Below are 27,648 nucleotides of genomic sequence, written 5' to 3'. Positions count from 1 at the left end.
GAATGAGCTGATGGCATTTTATTCCTTGGGTCCCCGAGACCTCTGGACCTGCTCTGGTTCCTGCGTCCTGGGGTCCCCAGTAGCCTTCCCGCTGGAGTTGGGCCCCTCTCACTGGCGGTCCAGGCTAGATTCTGGAGTGCTGCCTGATTCGGATGCACCGCCCCGACCCAAAGAGAGGCACTCATTCATATTAGCACCATGGAAAATGAGGTCTTTTATTCTCCACTGGGAGAAGGGCTTTGCAGAGCCGAAGACACAGTTCAAGCCGGCCCCTGGGCAGGAATGCCCTGACTGCGGGGGGTGTGTGTGTGTGTGTGCGCACGCGCGCGGGTTTGGGGTGGGCACGGTTGCTTCCTGGAGCTGGCCCCAGTGTTTACACTGCTAGAGCCAGGCCAATCCTGTTGTTTTCTCGGTCGAAGACAGTGAAATACAACCTCAGGAAGACATCGCCCAGGATCCAGGAGTCTGAGACCAACAAGCTGTCTCCGCTCTCGTCAAAGCCGCTGTAGCAGGTGCCCTGAGGACCCTGGAGGAGACAGAAACACTCACCAGTCAGCAGCGGCGGAAGTGCGGTGCCCACGCAGGAACCAGAACTGTCTGCAGCTCGCACGGTCCGCCGGGTCTTTCCTTCTGACTCGCGCCGGCCGTTGCCTCTGCAAAGTATGCCTTCCCTTCTCCCCTCACCCCTACCGGCTCCTTCCGACTGAGCTCAGCCCCTGCAGGCAGCCTTCCCGGGGACCCACGCTCGCCTTCCCTGGCCACTCAGCGGCATCTGCAGTGACGCGGCTTGGCCTCCAGGGGGGGCTCTTCCTCCCGGCTGCTCCCCAGCCTTCCTGCAAGTCCCGGATCTGAGGACCGGCCCCGGGGTTGTGGGCTCCTCACCTCCTGGATGTAGGCACTGGCTGGCACCGGGTAGTCGATGCCGTTGATGGTGAAGACGATGTCGGGCAGAGTGTTGGCGGCATCACAGTCAACTACGTACTGTCAGAGAAAGCGAGGGAGAGGAGGTTGGCCCAGCCGACCCTTCCACGTGTGGGGAGCCCTAGGGCGACCCTGCCGCGTGACCCTTCACCTCGCCGCTGTAGGACCGGTTGGCGCCGATCATCATCTGGATGTTGAAGACAACGTGAGATGGGCCAATCAGCAGCGAGGTTCCTGTATCAATGATGGCCTGGCAGCCACCATCACAAGCAATGACCTCCCCGTTCATGGAGATGCTGGGAGGCAGGGGGACAAAGCAGGCCGGAGGATGACTCTGCGGGCTCCCTTCGCTACCCCCCTCTCCCCGGCTGCTCCCGCACACCCCCTCAGCTCAGGCCCGCCGGCTGTTTCCCTGTGTTCTGCCCTGCTGACCGGTCATTCTGTGACTTCCCTCAGGTCTGCAACTGGACCAAACTCTCTTGGGCCTCAGGGCCTTTGCATACGCTGCCGCCCCTTTCTAGAACCACCCCAACTCCCTTGGGCTAATTTCTCCTCATCCTCCAGCTTCCAGCTTCAGGCAAGTCTTACGCCCACACTCGGTCAGGTCTCCTCTCTGGGTCACCTTGGCATACTTCCCCTCATTTCTGGCATGCATCAAAGGGGGTGATTCCTTATTTGTGTGACTCGTTTCCTGTACACCTGCCCTGTGAGATGGTGAGCTCTGGAAGGGCAAGTTCTATTCTCAGGGCCTCCCTCAAGAGACCAGGACTCAGCAGCTGTTCAACATGTTTGTTGAACGAACGAACGAACGAACGAATGAAGAGGAAGCGAGCGAGGGACAATGAGAGACCCGTATTTGGTGCGTGGCTCATGATGGGGCCCCACAGTGAACATGGAGGTTCCCCTTGGCGGACGTCTCTCTGGTCCCCTTTCCGTCTCAGCCTCCCCCCCAGCAGGCGGGCGCAGACCTGCAGCCGCTGCTTCTTCCCCGAGAGAGTGCGGCTCCCCACGTCGGCGGGCCTCCCTTGCCCCTCGCCTCACACTCCCAGATCCGGGCCCGGGCCCTCTTCCCTGGCCAGGACCTCGCCAGGAGGCGTGGGGCTGCGAGGACCCGTGGGCGGCGGGTGTCCTGGCGTCTGGGTGCCTGTGCCCGCGTGGGCATCACTCGGGGCAGCGCTCCGAGGGCCGGGCCTACCTGTCCATGGATAACTGCCAGTACAGCCGTTTGGACACCGGCACCCAGTTGAGGTCTCCGCTGTAGTAGGAGTGGTCCACACCGCCGAACATCACCACACTGCCCTCCTCGTCCTTTCTGAGGTGGCAGGGAGAAGGAAGGGCTCATCGTGAGTGGAAGATAACAGGGCGGGGGGGTGGGGGATGCTTTTCTCAAGCTCAGCAGCACTGTCTGAGGGCTGTGTTTATCGTGGCTCACTTGTCCACACATCCTCTGCTCTCTGTCTTACAGACAGGGAGGTTGAGGCACGGAGAGGTTGAAGCCTGGCTGATGAAATGGTGAAGCCGGGTTCGAAGCCGGACAGTCCGGCTTCAGGGCTGGCTCTGACCATCCCCTTGGCCGACCCCCTTGAGCGATCGGAGCCCTCAGATAGGTGGTCGGAGGACGCGTCGGCCAGAGAGGTCTGGCCTGCCATCTTTCAGCAAATTCGAGCGCTCAGGCTCACCCGGGGTGTGGGCTACGGGCCCCGTGCTCGGCGAGGCCCCACATCTCCGCCATCCCTGTCTGGAAGTTCCCAATGCTTGTCAAACAGGGGCCCTCACGTTTTCGTTTTGCACTGTTCCTGCAAATTATGCAGCGGCGCCTGGGAGCACGCAAACCATACTAGTGAGGGAGGAAACTTCTCTGCCGACCCCTCTCCTTCCTTCCATAGCAAGTCTATGGGCACATCTTGCTGCCTCTTCCGCCAACGTATATCCTGACTCATGCTCTGTTCCCGCCGTCCCCACCCCCCCCCCCCCCCCCCCGCCTCCATCTCCCCGGACCAAGCCGCCACCCTCTCTCTCCTAAAGAGGCTGCTGTATGTAGCCTCTTCCCCGGCCTCCCTGCCTCCGCTCCACGGCATCATTCTCCGGGGCACCCCCAGGGTGAGCTTCCAAAATTGTAAATTGGATCATGTCTCTTCCTTGCCTAACCCCTGCCAGAGGCCTCTGCTCCCCGTTAGAGCAAAACCCCAGGGGAGCCATGGGGCGCCTGGGGGGCTCAGTCGGTTAAACGTCCAACTTCGGCTCAGAGCATGATCTCTCGGTTGGGGGGTTCGAGCCCCACGTCGGGCTCTGTGCTCACAGCTCGGAGCCTGGAGCCTGCTTTGGAGTCTGCGTCTCCCTCTCTCTCTGCCCTTCCCCCACTTGTGCTTTGTCTCTCTCTCCCCCCCCCCCCCCGCAAAAAAAAAAACCAACCCAGGGGAGCCTTGTCCCTGCCTCTCTGCCAGACTTCCTTCCCACCTCCCTCCTCCCCCAGGGCTCCGGCCGCACCCGCTCCCTTGCTGGTGCTCGGGTGGTGCTCAGGTGCTCCTCTGCCTGGAACTTTGTCTCCCCGGCCCGGCTCTCTCCCATCTCAGAGGTCTCAGCTCAGAGAGGCCTTTGCCGTAGCCCGTCTGCAACCGCGCCCATTGCTGTCTGTTCTATCACCTTGTTTTGTTGCTGCCGCGGAACCAGTTACCATCCGGAGGTACCTTTTCCCTTTCTTTATGTACTTATTTCTTGGCTGCCTCCTTCACCAGCCCATAGTAGGTGCTCAATCAATACATGTTGAATGAATCTTCTCCTTCGGCTGGCTCTCGTACTCCTGAGGCTCAGAGGGGTTCAGCAGCTCTGGGGTTTGAACTCAGGCCCCCCTAGAACCCACAGCCTCCACCATACTCTCTGTCCCCTACACACATCTGTGGGTCAAACTCAGCCTTGGGTGGAGAAGACACAGTCTGTCGACAGGGTCCTTCATGAGTCTGGGCTTCTCCCCTGCCCCCACCCTCTCCCAGACCCTCAACCGGTCAGGGGACTTCAGCTTTTCCCGCTACTGAGCCCGGAGCCCGGAGCCTGGAGACTGGAGACCGGAGATCTGACTTGACCACACACCATGGGGGAGAACCCTACAGGCTGAGATTGAGTCCTGCCGTCCGCAAGTACCTGCCTGGGCAACCTTGTGCAAAGCTCCTCTCTGAGCCTTGGTTTCCCCATCTGTCAGATGAGGGACTTAGACTGCGGGGGTCAGCAAAGCTCTCCCGTCAAGGGCCAGAGCGTCATTATTTGAGGCTTCGCAGGCCGCACGGTATCTATTGCGATTGCTTGGTGTTGCCGTAGCAGAGCAATGGCAGCCACGGGCAGGACGGAAACAAATGAGCCTGGTTGTATTCCAATAAAACTTTATTTACAAAAAGCAGATGGTGGGCCACCTACGGCCCCCAGGCCATAGTGTGCTGACCCCCGGACTAGGCTCTCTCTCAAGAAACGTTAGGGTCAAATAGTCTACCATTTTTCGACAAAGGGCCGGTCCAGCCCGGACTTACTTGCTCAAGTAGAAGGCAAAGAGCTCCTGAGAAATGAGACCCTGCTTCCATAGGTTGTCGAAGACAGGGACCGTCCCTCTGAGGCTGAGGCTGGGGTAGGCCAGGCCCAGGATGCCGTCGAAAACTGCGTATTCCATGAACTTGCCGGGCTCCCTCAAGCTCAGGCCAAACGCCTGGGCCACGTCAACGAGGCCCCCGAACTGCGGGAGAAGAGGGTGTTACCGGGGACGGATTTGGAACGTGGGGCTGGGCTGGGCGGACGTGGGCAGGGAGATACCAGTAACACCGCAGAGGGAGTCCGAGGAGTGGCCGTGCCCTGGGCGGACCTCAGGTGGCCGCGACACGCCGGAACAGACACACACGTTCTGTCTGCGTGGCGCTGGGGATTTTAACCCACACCTGCTCCCCCGTGACGCCATGCCTTTGTCACAGGCGGGGAAACCGAGACTGGAAGTGGGACCAAACTGTTCCCACTTGAGGACAAAAGGAACCGAGAGGAGGGTGGCCGTCTTATTGGCATTGCTATGACGCGGTGACAGAAATGGCGTGCGTCCCTCGCAATTCATTGTGGATCCTGTGTCCGCCCAAGGGGTGCGTGTGTGTTCAGGTGCTTTGGAGGAGGCAGTCCAGGGTTTTTATTAGCTTCTCAAAGGCCCCCGAGGGTAAGGACCCATTTATCAGGCCACTCCCACTCCTGTGGCCCCTGCTTTTTTGCCTGGGAGCCCGGAGCTGTCGGCTGCACCCAGACCCCGCCCCCCGTATCAGTTCCGCCCCCACCTCCCTAACACCCTCCACCTGTGTGAGCCCTGCGCTGCCTCCCAGTGGGAAAGGGACTCCCTTTCGTCCAGAATACCTCCCTAGGGACGCAGCCCCACAGGGCAGGCGGCCAGCTGCCGGGGGACTTTGGGAAAGACAGGTGCTGCTGCCACCTGACCCCGCATCTAGTCCTCTAAGCAGTCATCGCTCCCACGGCCGGCCTGCCGCAGCCTCCGGTTTCCACGTTACCCGAACGGTGTCGTAGGCCAGAAATCCTGACATCGTCCCGGAGCCGTACTGGAGGTGGATGGGCCGGCCCCAGATCCGGAAGGTGGAGGACCGCAGAGGGTTGAAGACGTTGTGATTAGCTGCAGACACAGGAGGGGAGCGTCCGTCAGTCTGCCGAGGACCGGGGACGGGGTGGTGGGGACGCGCGTCGGAAGGCTGCGCTCACCGCAGGCAGGGCTAGAGCAGTAGATGGAGGGCACCCACAAGTCAGACGAGCCGGTGTCAAAGATGACCTTGAACTCCTGCGGGGGCGTTCCAATGCTGATGGTGCCAACGTAGGCCAGCTGCAGGGGCCGGGAAGGGGTGGTTACCGCAGGCCCGGGGCCTCCCTGACTCCCAGGATGCCTGCCTCCACTGGGTGTCCCGGGTCTCCTGAAATCATCTACCTTACAGCCTCTGCTCAGGCCAGTGCCTCTGTTTGAAAAGCTCCTCAGTGTCCCCTGCAGCTCACTAAATCCTTTCCAGCCTTTCAAGGCCCAGCTTGAGTGCTTCCTCCTCCAGGCAGCCCGCCTAGGCCAGCCCAGGCCACTTCCTCTAAACTCAAGATGTATAACAACACCATGCGGCTGGCCCTTTTACTGGACCTTCATTTACTTTTTGTCTGTCTTCCAGGCTGGGCTATGCCTCCCTGGAGAAGAGACAGTAACTCTCTGTCAACAACAACAGTAACCTCACACACTGGTAGGCGCTCGATAACTTTTTTCCTGGTGTCATTCTTGGGGCTGTCGAGGCCGAACTTCCTCTGCCTGGGGTGTCGGGCTGGGTTCACAGTGGGCTTTGTCGTTTGATCCGATAGGGCTCGCCCTTCAAGTATAACTCAGCGCCTTGCTTAGTTCAGAAAGAACAAAATCCCGCAAGCCAAGCACCGTGGTTCACGGGTGCCCAACGATGTATCGTTGGCATTGAAATGGATGTTTATCTGCCCCCTTGTCACTGCTGGACCCGGTCACCACGGGCCAAGTGCTGAGGTTAGGAGTGCCTTCTCCCCTGGGAATGGGGTCCCCGCTCCCCAGCGTTTCTGCCTGCAGGAGCCCCAGCCCCAGCCCCCTGTACACACCTCCAGATGAACCCCAACGCTTGGCCGGGGCCCTAGTGTGCTCTGTAGAGTCACTCCCCCCCCCCCCCCCCCCACCGCACTCACATCCAGGTAGTTCCTCATCGGTTCAAAATATATCCCCAGGTCCAGATTTACAGAGTCAACAAACTTGTAGGCCAGGTTGTAAGGATGGTTCTCCAGGAAATCCTTCAGCCTGTCTTTCTCCCTGAGGTTTTCTCGCATGGACTTGACCCTCGTCAGAGGGATTCTTGAAGCCAGCATTGGGAAAGAGACACAAATGAGAGACAGCAACGGCCTGCCCTGTGTTACCCTGCCCCTGCCAGATCTTCTGCTGCCTGTCACGCTATCGGGGGTTTTCCCAACGTTTTTACGATGTCCTCTTACTATCAGGACAGGCCCCCTCCCCCCCAAACACGATGGAAAGACCGAGGCGATAAACTCAGGTTTGGATACAGGTTCTGTTGTGTAATCTGGGGTAAGCCATATGGCCGTTCTGTGCCTCACTTTCCCCACCTGCAAAAAGGTGGAATGACAATAATCCACCCCCCCCCCCCCCCCCACGTAGCATGTTTGGGCGTCAAGCAAAAGGATGGCTAGGATGCACCTGACTGGTAGGAGGCCTCGACAGTGGCAGCCATCCCTGTTGCTACTGTCACCTTACTGTGTCTTTGTCAAAGAAGCCCCGGGAGGCAGGTGGAGCAGAAATCGTCGTCATCTTTTTACAGGGAGTGTGCGACTTGCCTGCGGTCACACTGCTTGTTAGAGGCAAACCTGGGCCTACAAGTAGCCCCCTTGATCTTTTTCCGGGGCTCAGCCAGAAGACAGGGGTTACAGAGGAAGTGAGGAGGTGGGGAATAAATTAGGGAAATGAAGAGGGTAGAGAAACAAGAAGGACTCAAAATGGAAAAAAATACAGTATTTTGCATTCACAGAGACGTCCAAAGAGACAGAGACGAATAACAGAGACATAGACATGTGGAAATGGAGAGAGAGCAGAGAAGAGACCCAGAGACAAATGCAGGAGAAATGCTGTTCCTAGACAGAACCATGCCTGCAGTTGCACAGGTTGTGCACTGAGCAATTCCAAGGAGCACCTTTTCACATAGCTCGTATGACTGGCACCCCTGGAGCGGTACAACCCTGCAGGCCTGCCCCAAGACACCCGGGGCCCCAAAGTGCACATGGTAAGCTACTGATCAATAAAGGGAGACTTGAACTTTAAGACAGTCTGGGAATGATTAGATTCTCTTCTCTACCCATGGATGGGCAGGAGAATAAGACGGCAAGAAAGAGCCCAGAAAGAGAGCTGATGCCACCTGCAGTCCCTGTACTTACGTGACTAAGCACTCTGAGAGGGCCACCAGCCCAAGGACCCAAAACCACTTCATGCTTTCTCCTCGGGTTCTGAGCATGCAGTGGCCGGCAAAAGTTGTTTGCTATATGTGCTCTGACCTGTCCTAGTTGTCCCCTCGAGGGCTGCTAAGTGGACCTGGTAAGAAATACAAACCTCCCCGATAAGATCTTTAGCCCATCAGTGTTTGTGAAGAGGGGATTTAGAAAATTCACAGAATACAGAGATTTCTGGTGTAATCTCTTCCTTGGGGCTTGGCTGGAAAAACAAAAAACAAAAAACAAAAAGCCCAAACCACAAGATCTAACGAAGAGTGGGGACTTTTGCTGTCTTGGAGATAAAGGTGCTGCTAATGATGTGATAAAAACAACTGCCAGGTGTTATGCTTGCCTTTTCTGATTTCTGCAGTTCCCCCAAGGGTCCTGGAGGTACATGCACTGGGAGCCTCATTTGGAGAGGAGATTGCTAGGGGGTCAAATGTCACAGTGAAGACACTGAGGGACAGCACACTGCATACAAGTGACTTGAGGTGATGGGATGGCACAGACCAAGGGCACTCACGATGTCTCTCTGCTCCAGAGATTAGGCTAGAGCAATAGTATGATTGCACCATTAAAAAAAAATTTTTTTTTTTAATGTTTATTTATTTTCGAGAGAGAGAGACAGAGCATGAGCGGGGGAGAGGCAGAGAGAGTGGGAGACACAGAATCCGAAGGAGGCTCCAGGCTCTGAGCTGTGAGCCTAGAGCCTGACTCGGGGCTGGAACTCAGGAACCGCGAGATCATGACCTGAGCCGAAGTCAGACGCTCAACCGACTGAGCCACCCAGGCGCCCCTGCACCATTTTAATATTAGGAGAAATGTGATGTGTGCATCCCAAAGAGATCTTATTCATAAACAAACATTTACTGAGGACCCACCGTGTGCTGGGGTCTGGGCTGGATGCTAGAAAGTCAGAGTCCAATAAGACACAAGTGGTCCTTGTGTTCAGGAAGCTTGCCATCTAGGGCAGGGCTCACACGCTCAAGATCCAGGAGGTGAGGGAAACGAATGGAAGGGCTGGACGGCGCATCCCCTGCCCCACCACAAGGGGGCAGCCTCTACCCCGTTCCAACCAGCAGCTGCCACGTCTGGCTGATGATGCCAGCCTGGCCAAGTTTTCAAGAGAGGTCAGAAGCCTGGATATTTATGTGAAATCCTTACTTTCAAATGTGAGCAACTATTTTCTTAAAAACAAAACGACCCACGAACATAGTGTGAGCCAAGCCTCAAGCAACTGTGGGCTGTAGGCTGCACAGGTTTTTTTTTTTGTTTTTTTTTTTTTAATTTTTTTTCAACGTTTATTCATTTTTGGGACAGAGAGAGACAGAGCATGAACGGGGGAGGGGCAGAGAGAGGGAGACACAGAATCGGAAACAGGCTCCAGGCTCTGAGCCATCAGCCCAGAGCCTGATGCGGGGCTCGAACTCACGGACCGCGAGATCATGACCTGGCTGAAGTCGGACGCCTAACCGACTGCGCCACCCAGGCGCCCCAAGCTGCACAGGTTTTTATGGTTTTTATTTCTAGCCAAGCGGTGGGAGTAGAGCACAGACTGAAGGGGTGTTCAGTTCACGTTGGTTGAATGAATAAGAGACTGAATGCATCCTCGCCATATTAGTTTTCTTTGCCTTTTCAAAAATGGATGTATTTAAATTCAAGTTCGTTAACATACCGTGTAGTATGGGTTTCAGGAGTAGGACCCAGGGATTCATCACTTCCATGCACCCGGTGCTCATCCCAGCAGGGGCCCTCCTTAGTGCCCCTCACCCACTTAGCCCACCCCCCACCCACCGCCCCTCCAGCAACCCTCAGTTGGTTCTCTGTCGTTAAGAGTCTCTTGTGGTTGGCCGCCCTCTCTGTTTTTATCTTATTTTTCCTTCCCTTCCCCTGTGTTTATCTGTTGAGTTTCTTAAATTCCACATATGGGTGAGATCATATGACATCTGTCTTTCTCTGACTTAGTTCACTTAGTATAATACAGTCCGGTTCCATCCATGTTGTTGCAAATGGCAAGATTTCATTCTTTTTGATCGCTGAGTAGTATTCCATTGTATCACATCTTTTAATCCCTTCATCAGTCAACGGACACTTGGGCTCTTTCTGTACCTTGGATATTGTTGATAGAGCGGCTATAAACATTGGGGTGCGTGCGTCCCTCCCAATCAGCATTTTTATATCTTTTGGAATACCTAGCATCTGTAAAGAAGGACCACCAGGGTCAGATGAGCCAACAAACTTACCAGTAACCTCCGTATGCTGAGCACCTGACTTAATTTCCCAAGAGGATTCATGCCTTGAAACATTTTGTCTGCCAAGCCAACACACAAAGGAATAATTAAGTTTTAAGTTTGTCAATCAAAGAAAGCAAAAAAAAGCTTCTGCTTAGCCTGAGATGAACAGGGCTGCCCAATTAAACTGGTGTTATTCCAGCCAAAGAGAAGGGAATGGAATTTTCCAGCTCCTGTAGGACTGCCAGGATGCTGGTGTTGGTTGCTCTGTGAGATCTGTCCAGGGCTGGCCCTTGAGTAGAACAGTGGGATGCTGGCCTGGTCCCCAGGCTTGGGTAGTAGATGGAGCGGGGGCCCCTTGTTAATTTTTAAATTTGTTTAAATGTTTATTTAATTTTGAGAGAGAGAGGGAGACACAGAATCCGAAGCAGGCTCCAGGCTCCGAGCTGTCAGCACAGAGCCCGACGCGGGGCTCGAACCGACGAACCGCGAGATCGTGACCTGAGCCCAAGTAGGACACTTTACCTACTGAGCCCCCCAGGCGTCCCGACACATGCCCCTTTTTAATGTAGCGATTCCACTTCTAGGACTCTCACCCAAAGATACATTGGCAAAAAGCCTCTTACAGGCTTTTTCAACCTGTCAATTCAACCGAGTAAAATTTAAAGATCTAATTGGCTATACAATTCATGGATCGGGCAGCATCCTGTCTAAGCAAAGAGAGGGGAGCCCCTGAGGAGCTGTATGAAATGGAGACTTTTCCTACAAGTCGGGTGGGGCGAGAAAATTACCAGCAAAAGAAAAAGATTGTACTAGGCAAGCCTGCTTTCCCTCGAGGGGAAACTAAGGGGTCTTATCATGAAGATCGCCTTACCTTCCTTTAAGGGATCCAGAGGGCCCATCAGAGAATTCCTGACTAACCGGTTAAGACCACATTTCTGGGGGAGGTTGAAACTGCAGTGAGATTATGCATTAAGCCTCCACTGGGGACTTGGCCTACGTGATGCCCTCGGGGCCGTGATTTTGTTTTTTTAAGGAAGATGTACTCATAAGCTACAGGTACTATTTGCAAAAGCAAAAAATTAGCAGCACTCCCAAAGTGACGGTCAAGGGGAGCGGGGATACGAGCTGCAAGGTGGCCGCACGACGGGGTCTAATGCAGATGGAAAAAAGAAAGGGATGGGTGAAATCTCAAGGGTATATTGTTTGTTTGTTTGTTTTTACACATATATGCCTACTTTTACTAAGCATCCGTGGAAGAAGAAACTCAAAACTAATGAGCACAGTTCCTAACAGGGAAAGGCAGGGTCAGAAGTGACATTTTTTCTTGTTCTCTTGTGTGGCTTTGCAACCATGTACATGTTCCACAGAATCCCTCAACCGAAAAGACGTCCCCCCCGCGTGGAGGATAAACTGTGGCAAATGAACACAACGGTCCTCAGGTTGGTGACAGCTTGAATTGGAAGTCTCAGTTTGTACCAATTAATTATTTTTCTTTCTCTAACTAAATATGTACAGTGGGCCTGTGAATAATGTGGGGTTTGGGGCGCCTGGGTGGCGCAGTCGGTTAAGCGTCCGACTTCAGCCAGGTCACGATCTCGCGGTCCGTGAGTTCGAGCCCCGCGTCAGGCTCTGGGCTGATGGCTCAGAGCCTGGAGCCTGTTTCCGATTCTGTGTCTCCCTTTCTCTCTGCCCCTCCCCCGTTCATGCTCTGTCTCTCTCTGTCCCAAAAATAAATAAACGTTGAAAAAAAAAATTAAAAAAAAAATAATGTGGGGTTTAGGGGCGCTGACCCCCTCTCCCCAGGCTGTCGAAAACCCACATGTAACTTCTGACTCCCCTAAAACTTCACTACGAATAGCCTACTGTTGACCAGAAGCCTCACTGGGAACATAAACAGCCGATTCACACATGTTTTGTACGTTATACGTATCATATCCTGTATTCTTAGGATACAGTAAGCTCCAGGAAAGAATGTGTTACTAAGAAGATCATAAGGGAGAGAAAATACACTTGCAGTCCTGCACTGTATGTATTGGAAAGACTCCAGTGGAGTTTAAGTGGACCCGTGTGGTTCAAACCCATGTTGTTCAAGGATCAGCTGTATTTCCCGGCTCTGGCAGGTGAAAAGCCTGGGAGCAGTGATAACCTGATGGCAGAGACTGCCCTGGGGCCCAGCCTGTGGCCTCCAGATACCATTTACTACTTATTAGAGGCTCAGGGATTCTTGAAGAGATGGCCGATTCCAGGGCTGGGCCAAGAAATGCACAGGGTGAGCCTAGGATTGTCTCGAAGGTCCAGAAGGTTGGGAGCCTCCAAAGATCACAGAAATCCTGTCCAACGGTTCAGGAATCAATAGGAAGAGGTTTCCGCTGGCCAAAAGTGGGACGCTTTATGCATCGCCTCAACTTGATCGAAACAAATCAAATATACAAAAAGTCATGAGTTCCGTAGGATATTATACGGCATCTAATTTGTCACCACGGGGCATTGCTAGGGCACCGACTCGTTAGTCTGATCATTGATGGAGAAAGGGAAATAATCATCGATATTTACGCTATTTTTGTCTGAGTGAAGTATATTTCAGGTAACTACAAATAATTGGCAAAGGCAAGTTCTTCTTTACTGAAGCATCCTAGAAATTAAATTCAGAAGGAATGGTAGAGTGAAAAAAACGCTGCTTTGCAGCCCCTGATAAAACAATGGATCTGGGGGAAGCACACAAAGGGGAGACACTATTATTTATTCGAAGTCTTAAGAGACGACAACCAAATGCAATGCATGTGTACGTCCTTTCTATCCCGATCCCGAATTCATATCAGTAAGCCGTTGAAAGGCATTGTGAGAGGGGCGCCTGGGTGGCTCAGTCGGTCAAGCGTTCAACTCTTGATTTTGACTCAGGTCGTGATCTCACGGTTTGTGAGTTCAAGTCCCACATCCGGCTCTGTGCTGACAACACGGAGCCTGCTTGGGATGCTCTCTCTCCCTCGCTCTCCGCCCCTCTCCCACTCAGGCTTGTGGGCTCTCTCTCAAAATGAATAAGCTTTAAAAAAATTGTTGAAAAAAGGCATTTTGAGAGTACGAGGGAAATTCGAGGATGGACTGGACATTAGACGATATGAAAGTTATTGGTACTGTGGTTTGGGATAAAACAGCATTGTGGTTATATATATTTAAAAAATCTTGAGGCGCCTGGGTGGCTCAGTCGGTTAAGCGGCCGACTTCGGCTCAGGTCGTGATCTCGCGGTCCGTGAGTTCGAGCCCCGCGTCAGGCTCTGTGCTGACAGCTCAGAGCCTGGAGCCTGTTTCAGATTCTGTGTCTCCCTCTCTCTGACCCTCCCCCGTTCATGCTCTGTCTCTCTCTGTCTCAAAAATAAATAAACGTTAAAAAAATATCCTTACCTCTTAGAGATGTACAATAAAGTCTTAAAGTGAAATGGTAATCTGTGCCTTAAAATACACCAGCAAAAATGAATGAATAACCAAAAATTTTAAAACGAGGGTCTAGATAAAACAAAGATGTGTGTAATTGCCATGGGGTGAATTGTGTCCCCCTCCCTGTCCCTCAAATTCCCATGTTGGAGCCTAATGCCCAACATGATGGTATTTGGAGGGGGGCTGGTGGGGAGGGAGGGAGGTTTATTTTTTTAATTTTTTTTCAAACAATTTTTTTAAAGGTTCCTTTTATTTGAGAGAGAGATAGAGAGCAAGCAGGGGAGGGACAGAGAGAGGGGGACAGAATCCCAAACAGGGTCCACTCAGTCAGCTAAGCATCTGACTCTTGATTTGGGCTCAGGTCATGCTCTCACGGTTTGTGAGTTCGAGCCCTGTGGCAGGCTCTGTGCTGACCGTCTGGAGCCTGCTGGGGACTCTCTCTCTTTCTCTCTGTCCCTCTCTCTCCTGCTCCCTGGCTCATGCTGTCTCTCTCCAAATAAATAAATTAATTTAAAAAAATTAAAAAACAACCAACCCCCCCACATAACCCTTACATTTTGAGGTTTCTGCCTTTAGTGTTACCCCGATGGACCCAAGAAGAGCAGACTTGAGCCGGCCCCCTCTGACTGGGTCACTGGGAGCTGCTTCTCCTTTAGCTCTTCCCCTGGGAACTGCCCCCCAACCCCCACCCCCACCCCGGGGCTGCCTGACCATCCAGCTGGAGATTCTGAGGAGCCATGAAGGCCCGGATGTGGATGAGCGCATTTTTAGAAAAAACCAACCGGGCATCCCCCTCCCTGGACTCATCTTCAGTGCCGTCTGCAAGGTGAGGGACAGGCCTGGGTAGGGCGGGAGCCAAGGAGGGAGGCCGAGGGTGAGGGGGTGTGGAGCTTTGGAAGAGGAGGGAGGGCAGCTTGGGCAAGGCCCGGGAGGGACCGGGGTGTGGAAGAAGCCCCGGGCAAGGAATGGTACCTGCCCCTGGTCCAGCCCCAGCGGGTCTCCCCGTAAACATGCGGGAGGTGGCATCCTATCTGCCAGAATTCCAGCTCCGGATGTGGAGGTGACATAGAGCCATCCTCGCTGCTGGTGAGCCACGGGAAGGAGGCACAGCCCCAGCCAGCGGCCCCTCGATTGCTCCCTTGCTGGCGGCATCATCTCAAGCCAGACTGCGAAAGGGCAGGCCATGCAAAGCATTTAAAATATTATCTGATGGAGCTCTCCTTCCTGGCAGGTCTTGTACCCAGAGTCCTTTTATCGGTATTTATTCCTTTAGGAGAGATGATTCATCAGCCTAAGCTGGGGTTTCTGTTGAAGAAGCCGCAACCTTCCCCGTCGGTAACATCTGTGTTTTAACCACCTGATCTCAGCCCACAGATTCCGAGCGGCAGAATGTTCTGCCGGGCAGGGCCCAAAGGTCCTCCGGCTCAGGGGTGGCAGTTACATCATGGCACCTGGTCTGCCCCTGCCCACCTGGAGTCCAGGGCGGACCCCGCCGGGCAGTCCTGGGCAACACGCACCCCTCAGCCACTTGTCACGCTAACCGGCACTGGCGTGCGGTCTGGACCGTCTGCTGTCCTTGAAAAAGTCCAATCTCTTCATCCTTGAGATGAAGCAACTGGGGCCTGGGGAGTGTGACTCACCAAAGAAAAGTTAGCGAAGCGCTGGGACTCCAGACGTCTGGTCCTCAGGCTGGGAGGGCGCGGAGCGGGGACAGCTCAGAGAACGCTCAATGGCATCCACTGCGTCGCCTCCGTGGGTGACTCTCGGAGGTCCTCGGCTGCCGGGGCCGAAGTCCTTCCCCTTTCTTCTCAAGTCTGGCCTGCTTCCGTCACCAGACCCGCCTCTGGGGACAGCAGGAGGACGATGTTGGGAGCTGGCTCTCCCAGGTGCCGGGCACAGTGGGCACGGCCCCAGCTGGAGTGGCACCAGAAGGCAGTCACACAGACAGCCTCTGACTCAGGCCGAGCCCCACGGCTCCCCTTCCTCGTTCATGCAATCCCGGGATTGCCTGGCACTGGCCTGAATTTAGACACTGAGCCTCCTCTGCTCAGCCTTTGGCAACTTAGAGCCGATGTCTTATTCATTCTTTAGGGAACGCCTAGCCAAGTCAGGAGGCTCAGACAAGCCTGCATTCAAGGAGCTTGTCTATGCTCAAGAAAGACTTTGGGGGCGCCTGGGTGGCTCAGTCGGTTGAGCGTCCGACTTCGGCTCAGGTCATGATCTCACAGTTCGTGGGTTCGAGCCCTGCATCGGGATCTGTGCTGATGGCTTGGAGCGCAGAGCCTGCTTCAGATTCTGGGTCTCCCTCCATCTCTGCCCCTCCCCTGCTCGTGCTCTGTCTCTCTCTCTCTCTGTCTCAAAAATAAATAAACATTAAAAAAAAAAAAAAGAAAGAAAGACCTTGGAGCTTTGAAGGCCTTGATGGGGAATGAAACCACTCTCACTCTCTGGGGACTTTGCTGTGTGGATCCGGATGGAGGAAAAGGGCAGACCCATAAGGACAGGCTGGGCATTACCTGGATCTCAACTGCTTGCGGGTTGAGTTCCAGCGCCCGGGCCTCAGGGTCAGGAGCTGATGCCGATGCCCCACGGCCATCTTTGGAGAAGGAATGGAGGGACCAGATCGGCCGAGGGCACAGCCACCTCGGGCGGCCCTGCGATCACACAGGGGAAGATCAGACCAGAGCGTTTTCTTTCCTCTTGGCCCTGTCGGTGTGCTGGAGGTTCTGCCCAGGAGGACAAGCAAACCGAGAGAGCCAGAGTCGGTGGTGGTAGCCGTGACATCTGCTGTGCCCCTGGAGATAAACAGCTTATCCACACGGCCCGAGGCCTGCAGCAAACTTTGCACTATCTCCCTGATCGTCCTGCCTCAGGATGCACGCAGCCTCGGAGGTGCTGGGGAGGAGGGTGACCGCTCATTGCTGGTAACTTGCAAGTGAGGTAGGTGATGAGGTCACGCTGGGCGATCTGTGGCCGAGGTGTCCCCTGCAGTGTGGAAGGAAGACCGGAGCTGGGAAAGCAGCCATTTATTGAATTTGGTTACCTTGGGCCTTTGCGATCGCAGTTCCGTTGTTTGGAATGTTCTTCTCCCAGGCCTTTGCATGGCTGTCTCCTTCTCCACGTTCAGCCACCACCTCAACTGTCCCTTCCTCGGTGAGACCTTCCCTGGCCGCTCCGGTTTCCCAGGCACAGAGCCTGACTCATTCAAGGGACCCCAGAGACACCGGATATGTTTTGCCACGTGCTTTTCATGGATGCCCTGTGAGGCCGAGATTGTCCCCGATTTACAAATGAGGAAACTGAGGCTCAGAAGAGTCAGGTACTCCCTTCAGGAGATATGGCTGGTGAGTAGGAGAGCCAAGATTTGAACCCAGATCCACCAGACTGCAAGTTCCATCTAGGACCTAAAGAGATCCTTATCACCAGAGATGGGACATTCAGCTCCAAGAAGACTATATATAAACAACCCTTGTTCATTTCTTCCTAATTTACTACCCTGGCTCAAATTCTGTTTAGGATTCCTAACTGAAGCTCCCCAGGTTAAGTTTTCTCTGTCCTGTGTTCATTCCTCACAGATTTATGGCCTCTTTGTCTAAAAGGTGGGAAAACTTGCCTTGAGATTTCTTTGGATCTCAATTTCATGATTGGGTTTCTGCGTGCTTGTAATAAAACTTTTGGTTTTTTTCTCCTGTTAATCTGCCTCATGTCAATTGAGTTCTTAGTCGGGCTTGAAGACCTTGAGGGTAGAGGAGAGTTTTTTCTTCCCTTCAGTGGCCTTGGGTGGAAAGTGAAGAAGGCTTCCTGGTGGGGGAACTGCATGGAGGGTGAATGGATGAGAAGATGGGCATATGGGCATAGGGAGCAGAGAACATCAATGAAGGCATCACCAGCCTCCCAGTGAGCTCAAGGGATTGTCAGTCACCTGGCGAGGTGGAATTGCGAGGGTCATAGGCCCGAGTGACACATGCTATCAGTCAGAATAGACAGCAACAGGGGCGCCTGGGTGGCTCAGTCGGTTACAAGTCTAACTTCGGGTCAGGTCACCATCTCAGAGTCCGTGAGTTCGAGCCCCGTGTCGGCCTCTGTGCAGACAGCTTGGAGCCTGGAACCTGCTTCGGATTCTGTGTCTCCCTCTCTCTCTGCCCCTCCCCCGCTCACCCTCTGTCTCGCTCTCAAAAATAAATAAACGTTGAAAACATTTGTTTTAAATATTAAAAAAAAAAAAAAAAGAATGGACAGCAGCAAGCAACGGCCACCTGAAAAATCATGTGTCTTTCTCGCTCTTCCTGTCTGTCCATCACAGGCCCTGTGACTGGAGATGTCACCCCTCTGGGACGCAGATGGTTGGAGACTTCGCCATCTGCAGTGCCACTGGTTGTCATGGTGAGGACAGGTGTTGGCTCGCAACGGTGGCCGTCACAACGTTTGCCGGGAGTGACGTGCGCCACTACTGCTCAAATTTCATTGGTCTGAACAAGTCACGTGGCCGCCCTGAATTTAAGGGACCACGGTGGAAGTGTAATCCAGCATGCGTGTAGAATGAAGATTCGAAAAATCTGGAGGACAGCCCTAATAACACACGGGCTGACGTGGGAAAGAGCAAAGACCAGGTCATGGGTGGGCCTTGAATGCCGTGTTCAGGAGCGTGGAATTTTTATCTTGTGTACAATGGGCAGCGCTGAGTAGGTGAGTCGATGTTAGGCCGTGGAAAGCAAAGGAGTAAAAAGGAACGGGAGGCTGGAACACGAAGAGGCTGCAAGAGAGGAAAGAGGGGGGCTGTGGAAACGGGTGGGGGCGGGCGTGTGGACAGGTCACGGGGAGGGGCGTAGTGGGGGGTGATGGGAAAGAGGGAGAGGCCACAGACATCCTGGGGGGCTGTTTACCCTGGAGATTCCAGACTCCCGTGAGGCGGAAGGACCAACCTCAGATCTAAAAGGTTTTCTCAGAACCAAGCGACTAGGCCTCCTCTGTGGCGAATTTTCACAGCAGAACGGGACAAAGTTTAAACTGTGGGGAAGGCAGATTTCGCTTGAGTTTTAGAACCACTTCTGTTATCAACTTCTCGTTGTCACTTAAGCTATTTGCCAAGCACTTTGCACGGAAAGGAGCTGGCGTAATATTTGGAAATGTGAATTTCCTTCCTGTTCTCGCGGCGGTAGGACAGGAGCTCTGCCCCGAAAGAACTCCCACCGCAGCCAAGTGTTTGGAAGTTAAACGAGAGCACCCAGCGGTGCGGGGGGCAGGGTGGACAGAGGAGCAGTCGTCTCTGGGGGACACGGGGGTGTCCCCCGGGGGGGCTGGTTCTCCTCCCGCTCAGCTCTGCGGGAAGGGGGCAGAATTTCTGATCGAAGGTAGGGGGGGTGCCGAGGTCTGATTGCTGCGCATGTGGCCTTGAGAGGAGCTGGCAGGACCCCGTGGGACTGGCCCTCGTCCGGGGCAGGGGGGGGGCCCTGTGTGACCTGCCCAGAGACAGAGGGCGAGCTGTGTTTCTAGACCCCACCCCCACTTTTTTCTGACACCACACGGGTGTGCGGATCTCACTGGATTCCACGGAGGGGGAGGAAGCGTGGCCTGGAAGGGAGAGAAGACCGAACTTGAGAAATCGAAGGATGTGTGAGACGCTGTTTTACAAAATGAGGGGGAGCCGAGCACGGCGCCTGAGAACGCAATGCCGGAGCCAGAGGGACTCGGCTCACATCCGAGCGTGGCCTTGACAAGCTGTGTGACCTCGGACAAGTTATCTCCTCTTCCTGTGCGTCACGTTCACCATCCTTCATCACCAATGTGATGGGTTCATCACCAATCCTAAAAGAGCCACATGCATGAATATGTGTAGGTGCTTAGACCGTTGCCAGGTGCTGTGTATTACATGAAGTCGGTTATGTTCTTTGGATGCAGATCTATGCCGGTTACACTGCCATATGTGGGGAGCCTGTCTGGGACTCGGGGGTTAAGAAGGAGCTGTCTCTTAGTGGAACGTCATGACTGAGGGTCCATCTGGTTCCATCCCTGGCTTTGCAGGGGCAGGAATCAAGGCCCAGAGAACAGAAAGGCCTTGGCCCAGGCCAGCCCAGACGGAAGTCACTGAGTGACAAAATGAATTGGAACTCAGAGGCGTTGTGAGGCTCACGCCTGAGGCCGGAATCAGACTCTCACTAGCTGTGTGATGTTGGCTCTGGGACGGCCTGCCTGGGAGGATTAGGCTGCTTTGTGGGCCTCCGGGCCCAAGGCTGCCTGATCCCCTCTCTGGTGGGGTCTGCTGCCTGGAGAAAAGGCTGTCCTTTTTTTTTTTTTTTTTTTTTTTTAAGTTTATGTATTCATTTTGAGAGGGGGTGGGCAGAGAGAGAGGGAGAGAGGGAGAGAGAGAATCCCAAGCAGGCTCCACACTGTCAGCGCGGAGCCCGATGGGAGGCCCGAACTCCTGAACCGTGAGATCACGACCTGGGCCCAAATCAAGAGCCAGATGCTTAACCCACTGAGCCACCCACCCGGGTGCCCCAAGAGGCTGTCCTTTTATTCTGTCACCAGCCGGTCCCGGTCCCGGGGCCCGGGGAGCCGTGTTTGACTTCCTGGGGCCTCATCGTGGCCCATCGGGTGGCCAGCAAGGATGGAAGTATGAGCAGCTGTGACGGGACCCGAGGCTCACAGTTCTTGGGGGTCCCAAGCTGGAGACAGAGCCCAGCCTGTCTCACTGAGCACTTCCTCAGTGGCCATTCCCATTCCCTGCTTCCTGCTCTTAAAAAACTGGCGCGTGGGTGTGTGTGGGTGTGTGAGAAACAGTGTATAAATGAGCGAGTATGTCAGTGTGTATGAATGTGCGTATAGGGGAAGGTGGGGATTTAAATGCTGAGGTGATACACACTCCAGCTGATGGCCCCTCCCTGGTTCCCCGGAATGGCTCGCTCTGGAGTCTAGAAGGGGCTCTTCCCCTCGGTGGGATTCTTTTTTATTTTTTTTCCTATTTATTTTGTTTATGTATTTATTTTTGAGAGAGAGAGAGCGAGAGAGCGTGCGAGTGAGTGCACAAGCAGGGGAGGGGCAGAGGGGGAGGGGAGACACAGAATCCCAAGCAGGCTCCAGGCTCCGAGATGTCAGCGCAGAGCCCGATGGGGGGCTCCGACCCACACACTGTGAGATCACGACCTGAGCCCAAGTTGGACGCTCAGCCGACTGAGTCACCCAGGCGTCCCCACCCCCCCTTGGTGGGATTCTGGATCCGATGCTGGCGAGAGCGGAGGGGGTGTAGAGCACGTGGACGTTGTCTGAGGTTGCATCTTCCCTGGCTTTGGTGTGCTTTTGTTTCTAGTGGCACCTGCGACTTGGCGTTGGAGAATCTATTACAGCGGCTCCGCGGGCACAGGGTGGCCCTCAGATGGCTGCGGGGAGCTCCCCTGCCTTCGGATGGGCATTTTCTTTTTTCTTAAAAAAAAACTTTTTTTTTTTTAATGTTTATTTATTTTTGAGAGAGAGAGAGAGAGATAGAGCACGAGTGGGAGAGAGGGGCAGAGAGAGAAGGAGACACAGAATCCGAAGCAGGCTCCGGGCTCTGAGCTGTCAGCACAGAGCCCGACGCAGGGCTCGAACTCACAAACTGCGAGATCATGACCTGACCCGAAGTCGGACGCTCAACCCACTGAGCCACCCAGGCGCCCCTGGGTTGGGCATTTTCGAGGTGAGACTTAACCTTTCAGAGTTCCCCGTGGAAACAGGCTTGTCCCTTCCCTGTCCTGCCTTCCCCTGGTCCTTCACTGGTTTCTCTGAGAGCAACTTTGAAAGAAATTCCTTATACATGACACCTCATCTTTGGGGCTACTTCTGGGGAGGCTGACCTAAGAAGACCTAAGACGATCTTCTTCAGGCAACCCACCAGGACCTTGACTTATTTAAGTTTCCCTCCTATGTGTTCCTAGAGCGCCCTGAAGTTTTCTCTGCCATGTGGCTTTGCCCTTTCTTGAATTTCTTTTCTTTTTTTTTTTTTTTTAATTTTTTTTTTTTTCAACGTTTATTTATTTTTGGGACAGAGAGAGACAGAGCATGAACGGGGGAGGGGCAGAGAGAGAGGGAGACACAGAATCGGAAACAGGCTCCAGGCTCTGAGCCATCAGCCCAGAGCCTGACGCGGGGCTCGAACTCACGGACCGCGAGATCGTGACCTGGCTGAAGTCGGACGCTTAACCGACTGCGCCACCCAGGCGCCCCAGCCCTTTCTTGAATTTCTGATATCCCTGCTAGACCACATGTTCTGGAGGGCAGGGATCTCACATGTTCATAAGTCCATGGAAAGAGATACGGTTTCTATTCTTCACACTCTGTTGTCCAAGTAAGGCTAACACAGGGGTTGGGTACTAGGTTACAGGCTCAACTTCCATAACCCAGGCCTACATAACCAAGGCTTAAATAAAATACAATTTCATTTCTCTCCGGTGCAGTGCTCCAGGTGGCTCCCCAGTGATGGGGACTCAAATTCTTTCTTGTTGCTGTGCCACCTTCAACACGTGATATTTACCTCTTGGTCTGATGTGGCTGCTCCAGCGCCTGTCATCACATCTGCATCCTGGCTAGCAGGAAGTAGACAAGGGGAAGCAGGACATGCCCTGTTCCTTAAAGGACACAGCCAGAAGTTGTAAATATTATTTCCACTCATATCTCACTGGCGAAATGAAGTCACAGGAGTCCTTTTAGGTGAAAGACAGGTTAGGAAATGTACGTCCTCTTTAGTCTTTTCGTCTAGGTGGCCCTAGACTCGGGGTTTGATCATTAAAGGAAGAAGGAGACAACATCCCTGTTAAGCCCTCCTGTTTCAGTGCAGATAAGCTGTTACACTGTGAAGACATACAACCCCCAGATCTCAGCGGGTCAACACAACTAAGATTTATCACGCGCTCACATGTGACACGGGTTAGCAGGGGACCCTGCTCATCACAGTCATGCCCTCTTGATGCAAGGGAAGGGGATGCGTGGCAAACAGGACCCTGCTTCGCGAAGGCTTCTACCTGGAAGTGACATATTGTGCACACCGCGGTGGCCAAAGAAAATTCCATAGTCATGGCAAACCTGGGGTGGGGGCTGGAGGGGGGCGGGTAATGTGACCTGGCTAGAATATTTATGACGAGCAATAATGGTCACCACCCTTCATTCACGTGCCTATACTTTACTCTTTTTTAGCTCTCCCCACCCTGCCCCTCAGCCTCTTTTGGCCAGTAGATACAGCTTTGGATGAGATCGTACGAGAGGATATATGCTAGGCTGTTAATAAGTCAGGAAACCAAGGGCGAAAAAAATGAAAAGAAAAAAAAAATCCCAAACCTTTAAGAAGGCATGTTTCTAATCACAATTTTGCATTGGCACAAGGGTGCATCAGTATATATATATTCGTATATATATGGTTTCTGCATAAATGTAACAAGATCATAAAGAAACTTGTAAAATATAAATTCATTTACCAAACCCCACAGAATACTAATGAACGTGTACTGTATTAATGATAACCAGATCAGGTTCAAGTTTGGGTACACGTGGCAAGAAACCTAAAATAACCGTAACAAGATAAAACTTGATTTTTTTTCCCCCTCCCACTCAAACCAGTCTGGAGGTAGGCCATCCAGAGTTTGAATGGTTTCCATTTTCTAGGACACCTCATGGTCCAACACAGCTAGAAGAATTCTAGCCATCACATATGAAATCAAGGCAGCAGTTAAGAAGGTGACAAGGCAAAAGGACTCACCTCCCAGCTGACTCGGCTCCCTTAAAGCAGCCTTCCAAGTAATTCCTCGCAATCCTTCTGCTTGTTACACAAAGTCACCATCATAACTGGCAGCAAGGGCGGTTGGGAAATGCAGGGGTTTTTGTTGGTTGGTTTGTCCTTTTAGCTACTGGACACATTGCTGTACAATAAAATATACTCTATTTTATTTTAGACACTTTTTTTTTTAAGTGTACTTACTTATTTTGAGAGAGAGAGAGAGAGAGAGTAGTAAGGGGAGAGAGAGAGAATCCCAAGCAGGCTCCATGCTGTCAGCACAGAGCCTGACGCGGGGCTCGAACTCACAAACCGCGAGATCACGGCCTGAGCCAAAACCAAGAGTCGGTTGGACCCTTTACCGACCGGGCCGTCCAGGCGCCCCTACTCTATTTTTAAAGGAAAACGAGAGACGGGGTAACGCTGTAGGCAGCTACCAGCCCCTGCCTTGGAGACACGACTCCTTTCTGGGGGGGTAGAGCCGGATCTGCTGAGCACCGAGTGGGCGCCAGGAGGAAAGAGTCCGAGTGAGAAACCAGCCAGACCATTCTGACTTGCAAATCCAGGAAAAAAAAAAAAAAAAAAAAAAAGACGGAGTCTTCACCGAAGATCTCCTGAAGCCCGAATTGGGGATTATGCGTGCCAGGCGGCAAAGCTTCCTTCAAAAATTGCTTTTCCAACCGGGTCCCGAATCCTCGCCCCCACAATACCTCGGCCTCTCAAACACCTTCTTCGTCCGGACCTACCTGTTCTGCTTTCCTCACTTCTGCTTACATCACTTCTCCATCCAGTCAACCAGCATAAGGAGATCCAAGTGGAGTCCAACCAACCCACCCACCCTTGGTAGGAGGGGGTAGAGAGGAAACACAGGGAATGTCTGGACTTGAATATTTTTTTGTGCTGGATGAAGATCATCTGAAGGACGGAGATATCTTGGGGAAGAGAGATCTCCTGGTCCTCTCAAATTCCCACCAAAAATGTAACTTCCCCGAGGCTGGAGATGGTGTCTGTTCACCATTGTCTCTGTAGTGCTAACTCTTTTTAATGTTTGTTTGTTTATTTATTTATTGATTTTAATATGGAATTTATTGTCAGATTGGTTTCCATACAACACCCAGTGCTCATCCCAAAATATATTTATTTTTGAGAGAGAGAGAGAGTAGGGGAGGGGTAGAGAGAGAGGGAGACACAGAATTCAAAGCAGGCTCTGGGCTTCGAGCTGTCAGCACAGGGTCCAACGTGGGGCTCGAACTTGCGAACCGTGAGATCGTGATCTGAGCCGAAGTCGGACGCTTAACCGACTGAGCCACCCAGACCCCCCTGTGTCTGCAGTCCTTAGCAGTGAATGTATGTGGATTGACAGAATGGGAGAAGAATACGGAGCTGTCTTCTCTTGCTCTCGCGCACTCTCTCTCTCTCTCTCCCTCTCTTTTGCATGTATCAGGCTCACTGTGAAATATGAATGAAATTGGATGTAACTGAGGCACGGTATAAGGGACATATGTGCCAGCGATAGGACACCAGGACCGAACGGGGTGGGCTTGAGCCTGGGGAAGCTGAAAAGAGTCAGAAGTGGAAAACAGGAGGAAACGAGGTAGGAAGAGCACCCTCTTCCGGGGCCACCTGCCTCAGATGAGTCGCCACGTTTTCCTCCCTCCCTCCCTTTCTCCCTCCCTCCTTTGCTCTAATTCTCTATCTTTGCTAATTCAGCCTTCCCCCCCCCCCCACCCCACACCTGGATGACTTGGCAACGACCTACTTGATGGGGAAAGTATAGAGCAGTTTGTCATTTCCCCTGGATAGAATCATTGTGTCTGTCACATTCACAGGTTATTACTGTCATTGCTTCAGGAGTTTCTAGCATTCGCAGAAGATGATGTATAAAATAGTTCCTGCCCATCCTTACAGAAATTACTCTCCGGAGGGAGCGAACGGTCCATTACAGAAAAATGTAGCAAATGCTGAGAAAGGAAAGGGTGTGGGGTGTTTGAAGAACGTACAAGGGGGCACTTACCCAGCCTTGGGGGTACAAGAGGGGCTTTCCAGAAGCGGAGTCTAAAACCTGAAGGGCACGAGTGACAGCAAACCCGAAACGAGAGTGGCTTACCCAGGGTGGTCTATTTCCATTTCCCTCTCCTGTGGAAGTCCAGACGTGAGTATCCAGCAGGGTCTTGACGCTCCATGGCGTCAGGGCTCAGGGTCCTTCTGCTTTGTTGTGCCTCCAAGTATGGCCTCCATTCCCCGGTCACCTCACAGCTCAAGATGGCTACTCTAGCTCCAGGCATCACGTCTGGATTTCACCTGCCAACACAGTACCAGTGGGTGAAAGGCTTGCTAAACATAAACTCAAGCTAATCCATTCTAGTGTTTTCTAATTTTTTACCACCAAAGTAACATATGCACAAGATTAAAAACTATATAGCACAAAAGGCTTATGACACAAAGCTAAGGTCATCTGCCTCGGTCCTCCCGACCCCTCGGAAAACAGTGTCACCCCAGCCGTCTGACGGCGCTGTAAAGGGGAACCGCTCTGACATTGTGTTCAAAGTGAGATGTTTGCAAAAACCAACCGTGGTATCCCTCACGCAAGTCAGTAGCTGAGACTATCTTCCTCACCGTCCCTTCTGCCCTCTAGAGGTGATCACTGCGTGGTCACCTGGCCCAAGGGTCCTTAATCCATCTGCTACCTGGCAGCCTACGAGGTGGCAAGAAAGAGGAAGGAGGCTCTGCCCAATGGGGACAATGGCGATTACCATAGCCAATCAGATCCATTCTCTCTATAATTTGAAATCGAAGTTTTGAGACTCTCTGCTGAAAGGAATTTTGATATCCCAAAAGAAAGAACAGAGACAAGTAAGGATGGGACCTTGAATACTGCTGTGCCTGGTGCTATCGAGCTCCTGGACTTTATAGTTATGTGACCCAATAATTCCCATTTTGCAGATGGTGGCCTAGAGTTGGATTTCTACCACTAGCAACGATGGTCTTAATTCCACACCTAATATGGTGGCCAATTTTGGGTGGTACGGTTTCCTTGGTCTAAGAAGCTCTCCTCCTGGGATCCCTTTTTTTTTTTTACAAAGCTTCAATCATGGACCCCGCTGAGAAGCCAAACAGGAAATGAGGTTCACCCCCAGGTCTGGTCGTTTAGTACACGGTGCCCAGGGAAGAGAGCACCAGCTAGCATCAGGGTTTTTCTTCCCAGGTCATCGGTCTGGGGATTCTGGGCACGTGAGGTTGTATAAGGACGTCTGTCAAGCGCTACGCACACAGAATGGGCTATAAGTGCAATCTCGGGCCTTGGGAAACAGGTTACTTGGGAAACTACTCAAAGTTGTTTTGAAAAACCCGCCAGTCAGTTCCAGACTGACAGGCACTGCTCTCTGCCAGGGACACAGGTCTGTGGTCACTCCCGGCCTGGAGCTGACTGGTGTCAGGGCCGTGGGCGTGTGGTTGGCTTGGGGGCCCCTTAGTCCGAGCTCAGACCACCTAAGTCGTTCCCTAGGTGCTGGGATTCCACTCCTTTCTTCTCGGGCCCCTTTCGGCCGCTTAGAGCAGCCTGCCCAAGGCCAAACCGGGTAAAACAGAAGAGCCCTGGTCTCGGCCACCAGAGGAACCGCGGGAAACCCGCGCAGGCGCACTCGCCCTGGGCGGCCGGGTCTCCGCCCAATGGGCGGTCCCCTTCCAGGGGCGGGGCGGAGGCCTGCGGGGGGCGTGGCCGGGCGTCCGCCGCTCGCGGGAGGGGTCTCGCGAGGACGCCCGTGGGTGTGGCCCGGGGTGGCTGAGCGTGTGTGTGTGTGTGTGTGTGTGTGTGTGTGTGTGTGTGTGTGTGTGTGGGTGCTGGGGAGGGGGGCGGGGTGGGGCGCTACCGTGGTGACTCGGGCCCGCGGGTCTCCCAGCGTGGTGCGGGACAGCGGCGTGGACCCCGCTCCCAGCCCCGGACGTTGGAAGGGTGTCACATCCGGCGGGAGGGGGCGGGCCTGCGGGCCCCGGAAGTGTGGGCGCGGGCCGTGGTTTAACCCGCGGCGGCTGTGGCGGCGGCGGCGGCTGCGGTGGCCGGGGCAGGTGAGCGGGACCCGGGGAGGGGCGAGGACGGGGAAAGGGGTGGCGCTGGCAGTGGCTCCTGGCGCGCCCCCGCCTGTCCGCCTCGTCCTGGCAGACGCCGGTGATTGGGCGCGAAGGGCGCGTGACTACCGCCGGCGCCCCTGCCCCTCGCAGCGGAAGGGAGGGAGGCCGGCGCCCCTGCCCCTTGCGCCCTCCCCTCCCTTCCCCCTGCAGGTGGAGCGTCTGGCCCCGCCCCACCCCACCCCCTCA

The 27,648-nt window shown here is 53.7% G+C and overlaps 2 protein-coding genes across 4 annotated transcripts in view; one reads left to right on the top strand and one right to left on the bottom strand.

Moving 5' to 3' along the window:
- Positions 1-192: 192 nt before the first annotated feature.
- LOC123601779 (pregnancy-associated glycoprotein-like) lies at positions 193-27,300 on the bottom strand. 2 transcript variants are annotated; one of them, XM_045485431.1, is made up of 11 exons: positions 27,204-27,300; positions 25,442-25,635; positions 23,320-23,479; positions 6,625-6,787; positions 5,650-5,767; positions 5,445-5,563; positions 4,440-4,639; positions 2,117-2,233; positions 1,073-1,217; positions 883-981; positions 193-526 (listed from the first exon to the last, which is right to left on the bottom strand). In XM_045485431.1, exons 4-11 carry the CDS (start codon positions 6,760-6,762, stop codon positions 374-376), a joined length of 1,089 nt encoding a protein of 362 aa, XP_045341387.1. In that variant the 5' UTR covers positions 6,763-6,787; positions 23,320-23,479; positions 25,442-25,635; positions 27,204-27,300; the 3' UTR covers positions 193-373. The 2 variants fall into 2 exon arrangements, with proteins under 2 accessions (XP_045341387.1, XP_045341386.1); XM_045485430.1 differs by lacking the exons at positions 23,320-23,479; positions 25,442-25,635; positions 27,204-27,300 and adding an exon at positions 7,876-8,304.
- The window catches only part of VPS37C (VPS37C subunit of ESCRT-I), a 28,626-nt gene continuing 28,271 nt past the window's right edge, over positions 27,294-27,648 (top strand). Inside the window, exon 1 of one of the 2 annotated variants that reach the window (XM_045485433.1) lies at positions 27,294-27,399. The gene's annotated coding sequence lies outside the window, so the exon portion shown is untranslated. The remainder of the gene's footprint in view (positions 27,400-27,648) is intronic. The other variant, XM_045485434.1, reaches the window with a different exon arrangement.

This window comes from Leopardus geoffroyi, chromosome D1 (assembly GCF_018350155.1).
Source record: "Leopardus geoffroyi isolate Oge1 chromosome D1, O.geoffroyi_Oge1_pat1.0, whole genome shotgun sequence".
In the NCBI taxonomy this organism is placed as follows: Eukaryota; Metazoa; Chordata; class Mammalia; order Carnivora; family Felidae; genus Leopardus; species Leopardus geoffroyi.
This window is presented reverse-complemented; position numbering and strand designations above follow the sequence as displayed.

Bases quoted from the DNA above. Each gene is read 5' to 3' on its own strand.
- LOC123601779 (XM_045485430.1), bottom strand. From the start codon at position 7,952: ATGCTCAGAACCCGAGGAGAAAGCATGAAGTGGTTTTGGGTCCTTGGG. The intron at 6,788-7,875 runs GTAAGTACAGGG...GCTGGCTTCAAG, and splicing joins CTCTCAGAGTGCTTAGTCAC to AATCCCTCTGACGAGGGTCA. The intron at 4,640-5,444 runs GTAACGTGGAAA...CTTCTCCCGCAG, and splicing joins TGGCCTACGACACCGTTCGG to TTCGGGGGCCTCGTTGACGT.